The sequence below is a fragment of the Strigops habroptila genome, chromosome 13 (genome assembly GCF_004027225.2).
Source record: "Strigops habroptila isolate Jane chromosome 13, bStrHab1.2.pri, whole genome shotgun sequence".
Lineage (NCBI taxonomy): Eukaryota > Metazoa > Chordata > Aves > Psittaciformes > Psittacidae > Strigops > Strigops habroptila.
In genome coordinates this window covers 3,498,264-3,517,068 of record NC_044289.2, presented here as the reverse complement: position 1 = coordinate 3,517,068, position 18,805 = coordinate 3,498,264, and the positions used below count along the sequence as shown (strand labels likewise).

Below are 18,805 nucleotides of genomic sequence, written 5' to 3'. Positions count from 1 at the left end.
ATTACCAGAGCTTTGCCAGCAGCTTAATGAGATGGAAACTCACGCTCCCACTGCCAGGATTTGTTTGTCGGGGTATAAACTATTTGGATGCCCCAAATATTTTGCTTCTGTGTTATAAAACAGGTGTGAAGAGGTGCATCTCCATCCACGGAGCTGCTGCTCGGGAAGCACAGACATTTGGCCAACACCATCAGTGACAGATTTGAATTCCTGGCGTGCTGGATGTGCACAGGCACAGGCACAATGTCCATCGGCTCCTCCTCACCTCGGTTGTTCCTGCTGACCATCGAATCATGGAATGGTTTGTGTTGGAAGGGACCTTAAAGCTCATCCAGCTCCAACCCCTGCCACGGGCAGGGACACCTTCCACTAGAGCAGGTTGCTCCAAGCCCCTGTGTCCAACCTGGCCTTGAACACTGCCAGGGATGGGGCAGCCTTAAAGCAGCTCCCAGTGGCTAAAGGGACTCCAGGAAACCTGGAGAGGGGCTTTGGACAAGGGCCTGTAGGGACAGGACAAGGGGAATGGCTTTAACCTGCCAGAGGGGAGATTGAGATGAGCTCTGAGGCAGAAGCTCTTCCCTGTGAGGGTGCTGAGGCGCTGGCACAGGGTGCCCAGAGGAGCTGTGGCTGCCCCATCCCTGGCAGTGTTCAAGGCCAGGTTGGACACAGGGGCTTGGAGCAACCTGCTCTAGTGGAAGGTGTCCCTGCCCGTGGCAGGGGCTTGGAACTGGATGAGCTTTAAGGTCTCTTCCAACCCAAACCAGTCTGGGATTCTCCAGAGCTGCTTGGGCTGCCTTACACCACAAGAGCATCAGCAGGACAGTGAAGGTGCAGTGCTGGTGGGAACTGAGGCAACCCTTATTGACATACACAAAAGGGAAAGCAGAGAATCTATGCCAACCAAACTATCTTGTATGGTGTCTGTGAGACTGAAAGCAGGAATTTCTGCATTATAAGATCCCGGTCTCTGATGCTCAACTGTCCATACACCATCAGAGGAGTCATCAGCACTGATGGAGGATCAAGGATATGTGGTAAATGGTATTCAGAAGTAGTGATTGAGTCTACAAATGTTATTTTTGTGACTATATTTTACCATAAAAAGATAACAAATTTCATTCCATTAACTTTATTTCAAGCTTAGCTTAAATTAGAGGTACAGGGCTCGAGGGAAACTGCTGTAATTATTAAATGGGAAATAAAACTTGCTGAACACAGTTGCTGCAGTGACTGAAGCCTCAACGTTTAACTAAAACTGGTAGCAGGCAAATGAAGAACCATCTCAAAACGCCCTGCCCAGCAGCTTTCATAGTTGTTTACCCATTCCCATGCACAAAGAGGGTTTATTTTTCCTCTTCCTAAAATCAATATTACCCAGGGTAAAAAAATCAGCTTATTCAATGAGACAAGTATATTCAAGAAGAAACAAGAGGAAAAGTGCCTGTGAACATTTTCAGAGCAGTGCTGGAAAACTAGAGCAAGACCAAGCAGGTGCTGTCAGATATCGGCAGCAGGGACAGTGATGCTAAAGTCCGTGTGGGTACAGGGCTGCCCGTGTCTCTAAATTCTCACCTCTCCTTTGTGTGTACAGCTTTACAGGTGAGGAGTGCCTTGGCTGGAGAAATGGATGCAGGGATGACAGCAGAGACCAGGTTAAGGAGCTGTTCCTGCCTCTGTGCTTTTCCATCACACAGCCTTGAACTATTTCAGCTCCGGGAAGGACCCAGGGATGCCCTTCCAGATCTGTTAAACTAATTTGCTTCGTGGCTGCCACAGATTTCCCATATATTTTTTTCTGGGAAGGATCCTCAAGTTTGCTGCCTTTTCTCTCCATCTCTAAGCAGATGTCCTGGCAAAAAAAATCAGTCCTGGGAAGTAGATGGTTCCACGATGAGGAGATCAAGTTTAATACAACTTCCACCTATGAAGGGGAAGGAGAAGGGAGCAGGCGATGCTCAGAAAGGTGGAAACCTGGATGCATCTGCTTGTTCAGACATCCAACCGCGGCACAAGCACTGACACACACTGAAGTACATGCCCAGGCTCAAACAGGAGGTAGGTGTTTAGGCTGACACAAGTGATCTCAAGCTTGGCTTGAAGGTTTTTCAGTGCTTCCTGCTCTGTGACAGTTTAGGAGTGGGAATGCACCGAAAGAATGTTCCTGAAGATGAGTTTCTCAGCCCTGCATCAAGTACGGCATGTATCGTCACCACGGGAAGGTGCTCCATTGGCATCTGGAGTGTGAAGAGGGAAGCAAACAGCAGAAGGAAAGCAAAGCACTAGAAAGAATTTCTGGCTGGAATTTGCTGCTTTCAATCCTCGTGTGAACGCGGGCTGTGTGCTGCAGAACACCACACTCGCACCGCGGAAGCAAAATGGGCACAAGGCTTCCATCCAACTTGGGTTTAATGGCAGAGAAGATAGACCCGCTCTTTGAGAAGACTCCCAGTTGTTGATGTCTATTTTGTCTGGCGAAGGAGCACAGCATTCCTCCTTCCTTCTTGCCAACAGTGCTGGAAGTACGGTGTACTTTAAAGTAATTACAGTAGCTCATCCCGGAAATGGCTGCATTTCAAACTAGGCAGGAGATACACAAGTGGGGAGTGCTTCCCTGAGGAAGGTTTAACCTGCCTTCAGACCTCGGGATGAAAAGATGCTCTCCCAAACAAACCATCACTGTTTGCTTCCTATACCTGCCTAGTTTGTCTCCCCTTAGCCTACCTAACCCTGCCAGCAGCTCCATGCTGGCAAATAAAGGGAAGCACAGCCCCAGCACAGCAGCCACGGGCAGGAGCTGCCTTCCTACAAAGGCTTGATCCAGGCTTTTTCTTGTTGAGCTGTTGTCTCTCTGACTCCTCAGGAAAACTGGCTGATGTTTGGCTGCGCCAACCCTGTACCCCTCTAAGTACACAGCCTGGGTTCTGCAGTAGGCCAGGACGTGTTCAGTGCTCTGATTATCGGTGGAACAGCCACAATTACCCAAATAAAACTATTACTATATTGGGCCTTAGATCATAAATAGAACTTAATGGATTTTATTACATCCCAGGAAGCGAGAGCTACAGAAGGAAAAGTACTGCGACGTGTGCATTGCTGCTACCTATCAATTTCTCCTAAACACTCAGCACTTAAGAAATACCCCAAGAAACACATGCTCCCACAGCCTAACTATTTCCAGTTCCCCTCTGAGCTCTTCCCTTTTAGCCAACTCGCACGGTACGTTTTAGCAGCTGAAAATTAAAGGGTCACAATATTGAGCCTTCAGGTATCAAGTTCACAATGGAAATAGCAGCTGACACAGAAAGGGCACCGCTGAGCGTGGCGGGAATAATTCTGTTGCCTCGGAGCTGGAAGCAGCTCCCTTACACAAAGTTTGTTATTTAACTCAGTGAGAAATGAAAGAAAATGCCACAGCCATGGATTTATTCCTTGCACAGCCTCTTTCAAATTATACTCCAAAACCAGAGCTGTATTAGCAGTGAGTCTTAACTGCTGGCTGCAGCATCCTCTTTAATCCAAATAACTCCCTTTCAAGTGCTGGTGAACGCAGCGATGGCCATGGCCTAAGTGAGGGCTGCTTGTCCTTCAAGCCCATGCGAGCTCTCCTGCTGGAGCCCAACTTCCAGAAACTTCACAAGAGCCAAACACAACTGGATGCCTTGGGTCCAACAGCAAACAACGAGAAATCCAGGATGTCCAACAGCCAAGTGACCTCATGGAGAAGGGCAGGGACAAGGAGGGCTTCTGTGGGGCCACGGGAAGCCAGCCAGATGAGCCTGCTTCCCATTTGCCCTCCTCACCTCATCCAGGAAAGGCCATGTTGCCACCCCGGGGACTCCCCACCTGGCCCTGCTCCGCGGTGACAGCCCAGGCCTGCTGCTATCTCCCAAACAGATGCATTTATTCTCTCGAGAGCCTCCCACTTCTTATCTAGCCGGCAGTTTCCAAACGCTGGTCGCCAAGTCCAGCTCAAACCACTTTAAGCTCTTTTAGGCAACTATTCCTGGAAGCGCTTTGGCTGGGGAGCGAGCAGCAGGGTCCCCCCCGCGCTGCCCTGCGAGGGGATGGGGATGGAAAGCACCTCCCGCACCGCGCTCTGGTGCCGCTGTAAACAGGCCCTGGCACGGGAATGGATGTACAGTTTACAGAGATCCCTTGCTTGAAGCAAATCTGCCTCTCAACACATGGCCAAACTCTCACGCAATAAATTAACTATTTGGCAGCCACTGAACTAGCTCTGGAGCCAAACCAATTAGGGTTTAATGTGATCCCAATTTCCTATTTCTGAGGTGGGGGTCGGGGTGGGGGGGGACAGAAGGGGGAAGAAGAGGGAGGGTGAAGTAAATCCCCTCCTGCTTTATAAATCCTTTGCCAATCATCCCAGCTAAACCTGTCACCCACAGCTCTAACTGTGTGTTCGCACTCGCGGGCTCCGAGGGCCGCTGTGGGAACGGGCGCGTTGGACGCAGCCAGCCCGACTCCCCACATGTGTTTTCCATACTTGGGAAATTCAATCATTTAAAAAATATTTACCAAGCTTTGTCTTTAATTAGAAAAACATGAGGACGGATAAGGCAAGTTATTGTTTCTAAGCTAGAAATGTCAGAGGTCCTAATGATGTCAGAAGATAAAGCCCATAACCGACCCACAGACGCGCTGGCAGGGTGAAGGCAAATGTTTCGAAGGTTTTTTTCCATCTCCCCTCAATGCTCAGTGTTTTACAGTCACAATTCAGCAGTGACTCCTCAGCACCACCGAACCTAATCAGGGAGGAGGAGGAGGAGGAGGGAAGATTCCTCCCCGCAGATCTGCTAGACAGGGTGTTTTAATGCAAAAGAGCTTGCACAGCAGGGGAGGGGAGGAACACGGGAACCATTTGACTCCTTTGTGTTTTAACATCCTGACTCCAGACCCTCCCCTGCACATGCAATTACCTGCCATCACCTAAGATACGCAAATTAATCTCATCTGCACCTGGAAATGCCACAGGCTGAGAAATACCCATGCTTTAAAAAGTGTTACATTCAGTTTCTGTTTAACCAAGACCCACAGAAACGAAACATTTGCTCCCAAGAACATAGCCACAAAATACTTGTGTGAGTATCCCACAATACGCACATAAGAAAGCTGACCGTGCTCCAGCAGACAACCAGGAGCATCTGCCTGGCCAGGACCATATGTGACCATACAGATGTACCCCATACTACAGCCCCTCTTCCATCTCCATTTGCTCAAGCACCTCCGGCCAGATGCAAAGAGTGTCCGCGGGCAGGATGCACAACAACTTTAGAAGTATAAAGCAAATATGTGTTGGCTAGCAGACACAAAAGATAGCCCAGATGTAATGAGTTATTTGGCTTAGCATTTGTGTGCTCACCACTCTGAAGTCTTTGCTGGCGTCAGCAGCGTCCCTGGATGGGCTCCCCAGCGCTGCCACCAGCCCAGTCCCACCAGTGCCGGTGACTGCTCAACCCAACCATCCCTCACCAGTCCCCAGCCAGCCCAGCCTATTCCCACACACACACCAACCACGTACAGCCTCCCTGTTTTGTTTCCTTTAGGATTTTATACCTCCTTCTCCTCCTCCTCTTGTTGCCTCCTGTCAGAAATGGTGTGATAAAATGCATGTGAAAGCCAGGTGGGAGCATCCCAGGTGACATATTTGGAGGAATTTGCTGCTACAGCAACTAGGTGCACTATTAGGAAGTGACAGACCAACTCCCAAGAGATCATGAGGATTAGAAACATGGACATGTAGTTGAGGGAGGAGCTGGTATCAATGCTAACAAACTGGTGCGTCTCTTGAGTCCACACAGAGACAAGCAGCAGTAGTTCTGCAAGCAATCACTAAGTATCCATCTGATTATTTTACGATATCCACAAAAAGAACCCGCTATACCTTCCATTCAAAACCATTCTGTAATAACTCAAAAAGCTTCAAAGTGTCTCCTATGGACATGCCATTTATCTTCTGAAAATATCCTTGCAAGCCAAGGTTGAGGGCTATTATCAGCTACTATCTTAAATACTAACATAAATCTACACTGGAGAAAATCCCTGCCTGAAGAGTCTGATCCTTTAAATTATATATACCAAGACTGCAAAGCACACCTTCGAGGAAAACATGTGCAGATTTTGACCTCAAAGTCCAAATGCTGAGTAAGTTACTACTCATAGAAGTTAGTGCTTTTCTCTAGAAGAACATGAAATGGAGTAAAGAGCATTTTAGCTGAGCTCTAAGGTCAGGGTTGAGTAACCTGGAGTGCGCAAACACAGCTGAAACGATGACCATGACCCCTTGATAGCTGAATCAAACATGGGTGTGCACACATGTGGGATATGGGAGGGATGGGAAGGTGACAGGGACAAGGGAGCAGTTTTCTGCCCCAGGCACTGGCTGGACAAGTGCCTTCAGGAAGGTGGTCTTCCATCTGGAAAAGGTCCAGGTAGATCACCAGCCTGGGTGGAAGCGCTGCCTCCGGGACTTGCTACATCAGAGACACATTCACTTCTCACCTTCCTGAGTTTTACAGCTGCCTCCTTCTTCTGAAATCAAAGGGTTTACCTTTGATTCCTGCCAGCAGAAGTGAAACCCAAGCAGTCCTCCTCCCCTCTGCAGTGGTTTATGGCAACATCTCAAGGTAGCTGCAAAGCCTTGGCAGCTCAGGCTGATGGAAACTGTACTCAGCTCACTATTCCACTCCAGTCCTGCTTTTAAGAGTCAACTGCATGAGCTCTACCTGAAGTACATGCTCTTTTCTATCCACAGAGAAGCTGCAAATCAAAAAACTTCTCTTTTCTCTGACTGCTTTAAAAAAACAGTTTATTTCACCCTCCCGAACACTGGTGCAAGGGAAGAGTTAACAGCTTAAGCCTTTTACTTTACAGCATATGAAAACCAAGACTAAGTTCCTGAAAGAGCCATTTTAATTTCTGCCCATTGGAAGTATCCATGTAAGACAAGCATGTTCATGAGAGTTAGTATGTGCCTTAAACTAACATAGAACATCCCAAAGTTTCAAAACAGCCCCACATTTCTTCTTTCTTTCTGGATCATTAGTTTCACACTGAGCACTGAACCACTTCTCTGTAATACACATCCAAAGGAATCAAGCAACCTCCTGACATTACCAGCAACTGTATTTATACTACAGCAGAAATCACTGGGCTGATAAGCAAAGCAATGCATATCATTTGTGCTTCTGAAAGTTATCAGTCTACAGCTGACTGTTCACTTTCTTGAGAGCAAAGATAAAACTCAACAGTGTTCTTGGGCAAACACCAGGCCCAAGAACCAAGTGATCCAGCGTTCAGCCTACCAGGACACTGTTACCTGTTCTAGCTATAAACTGCCAAAGGCTGTAACACATATTTATGTGCCTACCCCTAGAAAACAGCTGTGTGGCTCACCAGGGTTAATATTAGCACTTCACCAATGGACGCTGAGCCACAGGCATATCAAAAGTGCCTAAGAAATGATGCTTTAGGTGTTGCTGAATCACAGGAAGCATCCCAGGCACTTGTCACCCTTTCCTGCCAGTGTCTATGGCCTTGTTGTACATGCTGGCCTAAGGTCAGTGCAAGCACTTCAGATCTGTCAGCAGGACCCAGATGAAAAGCCCTAATATCAGACATGGTTAAATATTGTAAACCTGAGCACCTACATAAACATTTATCTCTTCCTGTCACGATTCAGAAAGAAACATTCAAACAACTTGCCCAAGGTTGCAGAAAGTTTCGCAGCTGAGAGAGGAAATGGTTTCACATACCCACTGTGAGGCTATGGCTTTAGGCACATCAGTCTCCTTCAGCTTCGATTATTTCTAAGCAGGATTTCAAAGGCCTGTCTCTCCTCTCAGTGCTCAGTCTAAGAGAACCAGGGAATCTCACCAGTCCCTGCACACACCATGAGCAGACACACTGAGTGGGATTTGTTTCATCAACTCCTCATTGCCAAAGCCTAAGCCAGTTATGCTGGGCTCCCCTTGCAGTCAATGAAAAAGCCCAGGCACCTCCAGCATGTAATTTGTCTCATCCAGAGAGAGGTGTCCAAGACTGGGAAGATGAATCACCACCAGAAGCGCCTGTTTCTCCACTGCAACTGCAAAGGGAGCTTGGAGAAAGGAGATCAGACCCAGAGGCCTGACTTCTGGACAACGAGATTAAAGCAGATGATCTGACCCAACCTCCTTCTGTGGGGCCTTTTCTTCAAGGCAGACAAAATGAAGAGCCCTCCCTGGCAGTGAGATTAGGAGCCCATCAACCAGGTACCAGTGTTCTGCAAACCCAGGGGGATGTGAACACTCTTGCCCACCATTGTGCCCTCCTCCCGCTGTAGCTGCATGGGCCACCGGCTGTTTCAAGACCACATGCTTTGACAGGCTAATATTTGTAACTGCCTTAAGGGATAACAACCTCACTCTGAACTTCTCCACACACTCTGCACTAAGCAACATGAGAGAGTATTCATCCACACTCTGTAATTTCCGCCACTTGGTAATTCCTTCTCAGTATCGGGAATTCAGCTTTCAGGGTGGTTTCCACATTAGCGTCAGCATCTATCTTTACATTGCTTCCCTATGAGCAATCACACTTCAAAATTCCCTCATTTCCTCTGAGCTTTGGGATGTGCTTTTAACTGCTTTTCTCCCTTCACTGAACTATGACTTATCAACAGGCTGTGATTGTGTAAATGGCCCATCCAGGCTGTGAGCCTGGACATGCCATTACCCACAGACATCGCAGCTCCGTCTGGCACCTCTCTCCTCAGCCCAGGACCGTCCTTTCCAGACTGTGGATAAACAAACGCTGTGCACACAAGCACAGGTGAGAAGAACGGTCAGGAGGTCATGACGGTGCAAGGCACAGGCTAACTAACCATCTACCCTGCTCCAGCAGCACGCCTCCCTGATCTCCTGCCAACCTCATTGCTTTCAGAGCGCAACTCTTCTGGTGACAAACCTCCTGTGTTGGGAAATTAACGAAAACTCCAGTTATCCACCTTCCCGAGCCCAAGTAGCAGAGGATGCTAGGACAGACAGGCTTCATGTACACACACACACTGCCCATCCGAGTGCACGCTACGGGTCTGGCCACAGCCGAACCCACTGTCCTGCTCCTGGCCAAGCGATGGGGTGCCGGGGGGGGCTGCAGGCACCGGCCCTGCCCCACGCCGGGTCATGGAGCCGCATCCAGCGCGGAAAACACGCACACACCCGCGGGGCTGGTTTCGCGGACGGGGGGTCCCCGAGGCTGCCCCCGGCCCGGCTGCCCCCCGCTTTGAGAGCAATGAACCGCATGTGAGCACCACGCACCGACCCACACTGCGGTCCAACACACACACGTGTGCCGCGGGCAGAGCCCAGCGCAGCGCCCCCCCGAACCCCCGCGGGCGCTGAGCCCCGCTCCCCCGCGCCGCCTCCCGCCGCCCGCGGCCCGGCCAGGCCGAGGCGTCCCCGCCGCCGCCCGGCCCCGTTCCCGGCCCCGCTAGGCCCTTCGCCCCCGTCCGAGCGGCGCCGAGCGGGCCGGCGCCTCCCCCCGCGCCGCGGCTCTTACACTGGCAGCCGCCCGGGATCCCCACCATCGCCCGGCTCCTCGGCGCCTCCTCCCGCTCCCCGCCACGGCCCCACCGGCCCGGCCCGGCCCTTCGCCGTGACGCTACCGGGGGCGCGGCCTACCCGGCCCGCCCCGGTAAGGCCGCCGGAGGCTCAGCCAGCCGCCAGCTACCGGAGCGGGGCGCCCCGCTTTGAGGGCACGCTTTGTAGATGACTTGAATGATGGATTTCAGCCTCACTGGGGCGTGTGGCCTCCCCAAAATCACCTCACCCGCTGCAGCGAGGCTTCCCCATTGCCCCCTAGGTGTTACAGCACCGGAGGCTGCGCTGCGGTGGAAGCAACCCGAGTGTCCGAGCTGCCCCATGGCATTCCCCGCAGCCCCACGCCTCGAAGGGGTGGTTTCAGTTTAGGTAGCCAGGGTGTCCTGGGGGTTCTCGAGGTGATGTTTCAAGAGGTGCAGGACAAGTGATGTGGAGAATCATGGTTTGGGTTGGGAGGGATGTTGGACATCCTCTAGTCCTGCTCCAGGGATGTTTTGCACCGTGATGAGGTGGCTCTAAGCCTCATCCAACCTTCATGCCCCCACAACTCCTCTGGGTAACCAGTGTCTCACCACCTTCAGCGTAAAAACTGTCTTCCTTAAATCTAAACTGACCCTCTTCCAAATCCTCTGCCCTTTGTCTTGTCTCTACAAGCCTTGGTGACAAGTCCCCATCTTAGAAGCCTTTGTCTATTGAAAGGCTGCAATAAGGAAGAATGGGGCTTTTCCCAAGGACCGACTAACTCCATGGTCCTTCTTCTGTGGAAAGGGGGGACCTGAAAAGCCTTGCTACAAGCTCCCTTGGTTAGGTTTGACTTTGTTGGCCAGGGAGCTCTGTGTGCCAGGAGACCTCCCATGGGCTGCTGCCTTTCCACAAGTACCCCAAGGCAGTCTGGCCACAGGAAATCACCTTTAGATTTACATGGAAAAAACCCCAGAAGTTAAGTCAAATATCCACATCAGAGCTGAGATGTCCAAAGTCCAAACCTTGAGAGCCATTTACCTCTGGTAGGTTCCTCAAGGCCCAGAAATGCCAGAATTTGTGATCATGAGAGCTTCATTGAGAGCCTGAGCGTCCTGCCAGGGGTTTGTCGAGGCTGCAGCCTTGTGCCGAAGTCCTGTTGGGATCTGAGACATATCATTAAGCACACAACCTTGGTCCCCTCCTGGAGGGACTTGCCATCAGAGGTGTTCTCTAGGGAAACAGCAAACAGGCCAGCAGGGTTAGGGACTTCCTGACGCACTTGGAAGTAGCTGTAGGAGGAAGATCATGTGTCTGCAAATTGAGTTATACCCAAGGTCTTTGTTCCCAGCAATAAAACGTATATGTGGTCCTGGAAGCAGGGCCAGCACCTAGTCTCTTGTCCTAGGGAGATGTCCTCACCACCAGTTAACAAGTCACACTGGAACCAGTGTGGCTCTCAACGACTTGCTGTCTCTTGCCTCAGCCTTGAGGCAGAGCTTATCACCCGTGAAGGGGAGCTCTTGGCATGGAGCAGGAGATCCAAACTGGCACTCTCCATCCCCTCAAGTCCCTGCCTGTATAACCAAGGCAGTAAGTGCTGTGAGCTCTTGGGGAAAAAGGGCACACAGGGCTGCTGTTTCCCAGTAGGACCATGCTCCCAACAAACTGGGTTTGGACTTCCCCAGCCATGGGCTGGTGGTTGCTGGCCAGCAGCCTGTCGAAAGCCCAGCTATGGGTGAGCTGTGGTGCACTGCAGCTCGGCAGTGGTTAGCTCTGGATGCTGAGGGAGCCACAGGCTCCTTTTGAGTTTGCTGGCCAGGAACAGGCATCTCTTGGGCCCAGATGTCCCACGATGGAACAGATCCAAATTTCTGCTAAAATGACAGGACCATCCGTCTAGTCTCATCATCCTTGCTTAACTTCGTGGCTTTGCCTCTTCCCCTTGCGAGGCACCAGCGCTTCCCTGGACCATTCTGTCTGCCAGAGCCTGCATCCCACACACAGCTCTTATCTCCTGCCACGCTGGCTGCAGCTTGGCTCTGGCCCGTGTTTACCACCACTTCATTTCAGTGTCATCAGCAGCCTCGCTGTGGCCAAATCTACGCTGGTGAAGCAGAAGGGGCTGTTGTGTGGGGTGCTGATAAGAGCTTTGTTTTAATTTAGCTGGTCTGCAAAGCCTGTGAAGCCACTAGGAGAGTATCAGGCTGGGCTCCATCGGAGGCTTCACCAACATAATGGGAGCAGCTCCCCAAGCTGCTGGGCCATGCTCCCCATCCACAGCCCGGCGTCTCCCCGAGGTTCATCCGTGCTGGAGCCCTCCATGTGCCTGAGCACAGGGGAGGAGATGGGAACTGCTGTGCTGATGGCATGGGGCTGTTGCTGCTCTGCTCCGTGTCCCATCCCTCATGGGCACCATGATGTTGGGAGGACATGCCCTAGTGTGAAGTGTCATTGTTCGGGATGGGGAGACGGTGAGAAGGACTGGGGCCACAAAGCCGAGCCCTGAGATGTGCTGGGGAAAGGTTTGAAGGAGGAGTAAAGGTATTTTTCATCTTCCTTTCTGTACAACAGCGTTGGTGTTGCCCAGGTACAGCCATGGTGGGCACAAAACAGCTTCATTACAGGGTCTGCATTGATGCTTTGTTTCTAAAGATGAAACTCTGCAGAGGGAAACCCCAAAGAGGAGAAGATTGTGCTAAATAACACTCATAATACCTGCAGAGTGGCGGGATGGGGTACATACAGGGCTTGATCTTGCAGACCTCAATGCTGATGAAAGACCTAGGAGCTTTGGGGACATTTCCATAGTTACATGTGACTTCCCCATGGAAGCAAGCTCATGTTTTAGGTGTGGCCATCCTGCTGATCCTTCAGCAAGTCTCTTCTACAGAGACAGAGAGGGGTGAGCAGAGAATGGGCTTTTCATGCTCCTTCTCAGGAGTGGTGCCAAGTTGTGGGCGAGACCTGGGTCATGGGCATGGTCCTGTAGGGAGGATAAGCTCCAGATCCTGACGGTCTGTGAGCAGGGAGACCATGTCACCCTGCGGGGAGTGCCCCTTCCCCACCTCCAGTGCCCCAGGTTTTAAGCCATACAGTGAGCTGAGCTTGTCTCGTGCTCTCTGGAGCTGGGGTAGAGCTTGGGGAACACCAACAGCCATGAGATGAAGGGCTCAGTCGCAGTTCTTGCTCTGTCGGTACATCGGTACACAGAGCAGCGTTTATTTGCTCTAAGAGAAAAACCCCACCAGCCTTTGTGAGTCTGGATTTATGATCTGTGTCCAACAGAGCAACACCTGTTCACTCACCTGATGTTTCTGTATGTCCTTGAAACAGGCTTGTGCATTAGAGAACATGCTCTGCGGGCACATGGACTTCACTTGGAACCCTCTTCTTTTATCTGGGGCAAGAAAAAGAAGACTTCTCAGCCCTGTGCAGTATGGGAGCACACATGTCCTAGAGAGGTAAATATGTATGTCTCAATCTGTAGACATATATCATACCCGACTGAGCATCCAGTTTTGCAAACAGCATTTTAGGACTATAAATACACATCCTCACCCATACCCGAGCACTGATGTAAAGCACCCTTCTGGGTTTGATCCTCTTTCGCTCACTGTGTTCCTTGAGCTTCTGCTCCAGCTCCTGAAAAGGTCGTACCAAAGGAAACCTCCTTCATTGCATGGCCTTGAGTCCCTCTCTGAATAAGTCCTGTACCCCAACCTGACAGAGGTGGGAAGCTCAGCCTCTGGGAGCAGCACTTTGCAACCTTGCTCCTGTTCTTCCCAAGGGAGGGTTTGTGTGAGCCCTGTACAGCAGGGTTTGGAGCAAGGGGGTTCACCAGCAGGCCTGAGGTGCTGAGGTATCTCTCTCCCTGCAGCTGGTGATGTAGCTGACAGCAGCTGAAGGTTGCTCTCCTCTCTGCAGACCCATGTTAAAAAGAGGGAGCTAGGTAGATCTCAGTTGATGATCATGGCCCTAGGCTGGGACATGCTCTTTCAGTCAGAGACGATGCCCATTCTTGCTCCCCACAGCTCAGTTCCTTCAGCCTTGTCCTGCCTCTTCGTCACCCTTTTGCTGTCCCCTCCTAGGTCCCACACCAGCTCAGTCCTGCCATTTCCTTTACAGGAGACACAAATGTGGTGGCAAGGATTAACAGGTCTGATCAAAGAATAGCAAGCATAAGAGCAAGAGGGAACGTTATTTAGAAATCTTTCATCTCACTGGCATGTGTAGCTCTAGAAATGATGAAGAAAGAGTAATTACTGCCATAAAAATGCATGGGAAATAAGATAAAGGGTTTATCTACAGCACAGGTCATGGCAGAGTAACCTGCCCTCTTCTCTCGCTGGGAACTGGCTTTCAAAACAAGGCAGGACGGGAAGTTCAGCACAAGCATCATTAACATGGGCGAGAACCGAATGAGAGCAGCGGGGCAGATGGTGCCAGAAGGAGAGGCTGGAGCTTGGTGGAGTTTCCCAAGGTAGCTCCTGGTGTCCAGTCCGTGTTTCTCCTGGCACCGTGTGAGTGCACAAAGGCAGGTCAGCATTGCCCAGAGCACCAGGGTGGGACCTCACCGAGCAAGAACTGCTGGAGCAGAGGAGGGCTGGGATGAGCCCTGTTCACCAGGTTGGAGGCAGAGCATACAGCAGCTATTGAGCCCAAACAGGCAATAATTCTGTGATAAAATCTGAGGACATTATTTATCATGCAGGTCCCTCTCTTCAAATATGCATGTTTGAACCCGAGAGTGTCCAGCCTGCCTCAGAAACTGTAATGCTGCCCCTGAAACCATCTCAGATCTTCCTTGTTTCTATATTCAAGCTGATGGGTGCCTGCTGCAGCCATAAAGATGGTGATATTGTCTTGAATATCAAATTTGTTTTCCAAAGGCCATCTGGCTGCGTTTCTGTATGTTTGGGAAAGCAGTGACACCAGCAGTGCTGCCTTACCCCCAAAATGCCCTGTGCTGGGAGAGGAAACGGCTGGAGGGGCTGAAAAGAGACTTGTGAGCATTCACTAGTCAGGGCTGTGTATCAGGGGTGTGCATCCCTTTGTGAGATCTCTCAGCTCTTCACTGAGGTGAAGAAACATTGGTCAGCATCTCAGGGGGCAGCAAGAGGGTCCTTTCTCCTGTCATCTGCTCCTCCAGGTCACCTCTGGCCGGGCACTCGTACCCTTGTGCAGCTCAGGGTTTCAGCTCTGCGTTTCCCACCGGTGCATGCAAACCATGATGGCCTCTGCCAGGGTCCACAGCCATGCTCCCCATGGGCAGTGGGAGAGCTCAGTGCCAGGCAGGATCAGGCCAAGGTGATGCAGAGCCAACAAGTTGAAAGCAAGTTGTCAGACCCTTTCCTGGCACCAGTGCACAGCAAGAGCTGAGGAAATCCCAGCCCTTGTGCTGATTTGGACTTGTCAGGTGATGATGCTTCCCAGGTTGTCTTGCTTTTGGCTTCTGCTGTGCTTTTGGGAGCAGGGACACCATCCAGCCTCGGGGATGCCAGAGCCACAGCGTGTTTTGGTGTTGTTCGGGGACCTGCAGCCCCAAAACTGCTCAAACTTTTAACTTGCCATCTCAAACCAGCTCCTTTGCTTGCTTGAGAGCAGTGCTCAGCTGCGCCCGTGCCGAGCCGCACAGGCTGCCTGCCATCTGGCATGAGCAGGACCAAGTAGAGTTAAATAAATGTTAAATACACACTAACACCATGTGACACCAGCAAAAGGCAGTGACTTCAAGCTCGAAGAGTCTGCTTGTGTAAACAGCATCCTGAAATTAATATTTACCTTTGAAAACAAACAGATATTTGGGGTGTTTCGTAGTCTTTCTGCCTAGCAGATGCCAAGAACAACAGCTTGGTACTGCAGGGAATTGGCTTGACAGCTCAGGGGACGGCAAACTCCCACCAGTCTCCAGACTGCGAGGTCAGAGCCGGTCCCTCTCTTTTCAAGCAGATAAATTCACACAAGCACCAGATTAATCTTTGCTCGGGGGCTGCGACCTCTAATGAGGAGCAGGAGCCGCCCTGGCGGCAGCGGGGATTCCAGCGGCAGATGGGCTGGAGGATGAGGGGTTCGGGGGTGCTCAGAGCAGAGCCTCGTGCACAGGGGCTCTGGGGAGGCAGGAGGGCTGTCCCGGGGTGCATCACCACCAGCCCCGACACTGTGCTCCAGCTCCAGCCTGGGGGTGCATCCCATAAGTGTTATACAAATTGCAACCAAAGCTGCCATCAGAGCACAACCAGGCTCGGGATGAGGCTCACTGCGCACCCCAGGTTGTCCCTTGTTTCTGCTGCTCCTCCAGGAAGAGATCTCCTGGCCATCCCCATCCTAAAGTGAGCACCCAGTGCTTTTTGGGGGTTTGCTACAGTGTTTTATCATTTCTTTATCGTTTTGGGATATGTGTGGCCAAAACAGACACAAAGCAAAGATTAGCTGTCACCCTCAAGGTATTGAGGCTCTCAGTAAAGAAGGGATGAGTGGGGCAGGGGTAGGAGCCCCGTTCCAGCTTTAGCAGGCTATTTTTTGCAGATGTCTGAAGCAGAAGGAGCTTTAGGTGCCTCTTACTGCTCAGCACTTCTGCCATCACCCACTGACTTTATTTCACCCCTGTGCTCCGAACGCACCTCCTTGGCTTCATCCCTGGCACTTTCATCATCCAGCCAGGCTGGATGTGGCTCTGACAACCTGGTGTAGTTGAAGGTGTCCCTGCTCATTGCAGGGGGATTGGACTAGATGAGCTTTGAAGGTCCCTTCCAACCCAAACCATTCCATGATTCTATGATCATCTTCCTCCTCGCTGGAGATGGCTCTTCCCAACTGGCTGTGGTGCTCATTCCCTCCTGCATCCCGCATCTGGCTGTGGTGCTTATCCCACCCATCAGGTGGGATAAGGGCTTTGGACTGGTGTGGCTGTGCATGGGTCATGCTCCACGTGCCCCTCCTGGCTCTCACACGGCTCCTACCTTGGATTTTCAACTCCCCCCAGCAGATTCATGGCTTTTCAACCTCCTATGGAAGGGGAGAGAAGGGGCACAGGGAGATGGCGGAGCTGGGGAACCCGAATCCATCCCTCCAGGACACACTGATCCCATGAGCATCACATCCCGTACAGGGGGACATGGGGCTGCCACCTGCCACTGGCCCGCTGGGCAGCTGCTGGCTTGGGATGACAAAGTGACACCCGGGTTCGGAGGCAAAGTAAACCCATTAATGCAGCAGCATGTGGCTGGGAGCGGGCGGGCAGGAGGATGTGGGTAGGTTCTATTACCCCTGTAAAAGAAAACCCAACAATGACACCGGCACGGCTGCGAGTGGGGCCCCTCTGCAGGCAGTGGGGGGGTGATGGGGGCAGATTAAACACATGACACCCCAAAAGTGACGTCAAGCCAAGCTGAGTGCACGAAACCGCATGAGCTATAGGGTGCTTGAAGGGCTGCACTAACCTGGGGTGCTCAGCACTTCCGGAGTGCCTGTGCTGGAGAAAATAGCGTATTTGAGTAAGAGCTCATGTTGAATACATCTTTCTTTTGAAATCCAAACCTCTTTGCACTGAAACTGCTGACATTGCACGGCAGGGCTTGCAGTTACAGTGATTTAAAACATGACAGTGAGTGGTAAGCAATGCTCTGCTGTGCCCAAGTCAAAGGGGGAACCTGCAGCTCGTTGCAGGGGACCGGGGCTGGGGGAAGCACAAACAAGCTTTGACAGCTCTGGGCTGTTTCTGACTTCGCTTCCCCCCTCAGTTCAGCTGCTGAGGAGGTCAGCCAGAGTTGAGCTGGGAAAGCTGGGGAGGTTTCCATCGAGTCACAGCTCCAGGCTAACGCCGGAGGGTGCGATCGGGTCTGTGGGGATGAGGGATGGGGATGCAATGACTGGGTCTGGGCAATGCCGTCACCCTCCCACTTCTTGGGATGGGTCCAGCTCCGGAGGGGGTGTCCAAAACACACTCGTGTCTCCTGTCTGCATCCCCTTACTAATTAAAACCAATTGGTGATGACATTTGGTGCCTGGTAATCAAATACCAGTTTTCCCTAAATAGCGGTTGATATAAATAAGACTAACCCTGAATCTCCGCTGTTAAAATGAATGGGTTAGTTGTATTTATATGAGAACCTAGAAACTGAGGCTCCAAACAAACAGACTCAAATAATCCTCTCTGAACTGGGAAAAAAAGGAACCCTGGAGTTTTGAGGAAGAGCCATGCCCTGGTATGAAGATGTTTTCAGAGCTGGAAACAGGAGTTGGTCTTTCTTCAGGGAAATAACTGCAGAGCTCAGGTAGGGGAGACGGTTTAGAGCAAGTTTCCTGCCTGCTGATTTCAGTCACACACTGTAATTGCTCTGCCCTGCCCATTTCCACCTTGACAAAGGGTTTTATGTGAGGATTCTAAGAAATATTTCTATAATATAGAAGAAATGTGTAAGTAAGATTATATAAAACTTTATATAAGAATAAATACAACATATAAGAGAATACATAAAAATTCTTATGTATGTGCAAAGAAGAATATATCTAAAACTCCAAGGCAGGGGGTTGGAACTGGATGAGCTTTAAGGTCCCTTCCAACCCAAACCAGTCTGTGCTTCTATAAATATAAATACGTAAATATAAAAAAAAGATGCATAATACATAAAATAAATACGTAGAAGAAATATTTCATTTCTTATCTGAACAAAGCCAGAGAGCAGCAATTCTGTTATGGGTAGCGAGGGCTGGAAATGATGGACAAGAGGGAAGGTTTGCTCTGAGGGTGGGAATGATTCCCCCAGGCCATGCCCTTGCCCACCAGCATCTCTGTGCCCCCTGGACATGGCTGGTGGGATCTCACAGGTCAAGTGCTGTGTTGGATGTGGGGCTCCCAGGTACCCCCTGCAGTGTCTGCAATCGCTCTGTGCAGCGAGCTGGAGAGGTTGGAGTGTCTCAAGGCTGTGGAGATGCCCTGCAGAGGGGCATGTTGGCTCATGGATGCTCTGCCCAGTGCTTGGCACATGCCTTGGCCCCAGCTCCATTCCTGGCCACCTTCCCATGGAGATTGCTTTCCTAGAAAGCTCTCCCTGCTGCCGGCTGGCCAGTCCCGGAGCACCCGCTGCTCCCTGGCCCTGGCTCCAGAGATGCCTGAAGCCTGGAGCTGATGAACCAGCAGTGCCGGGACTCCTTCCATCCCAGCACCAGGGCTGCCGAGCCCAGAAGGAGACCAGCAGGGTTTGGGTTTGTGGGTGTGCATTGTCCATGGGTGCGAAATAACACAT

At 51.2% G+C, this 18,805-nt stretch overlaps 1 protein-coding gene across 1 annotated transcript in view; it reads right to left on the bottom strand.

Moving 5' to 3' along the window:
* The window catches only part of CBFA2T2 (CBFA2/RUNX1 partner transcriptional co-repressor 2), a 62,967-nt gene extending 53,329 nt beyond the window's left edge, over window positions 1–9,638 (bottom strand). The window contains exon 1 of the mRNA XM_030503502.1: window positions 9,556–9,638. Coding sequence (XP_030359362.1) covers window positions 9,556–9,583 — 28 coding nt within the window. The 5' untranslated portion in view covers window positions 9,584–9,638. The remainder of the gene's footprint in view (window positions 1–9,555) is intronic.
* Between the last annotated feature and the right edge of the window lie 9,167 nt (window positions 9,639–18,805).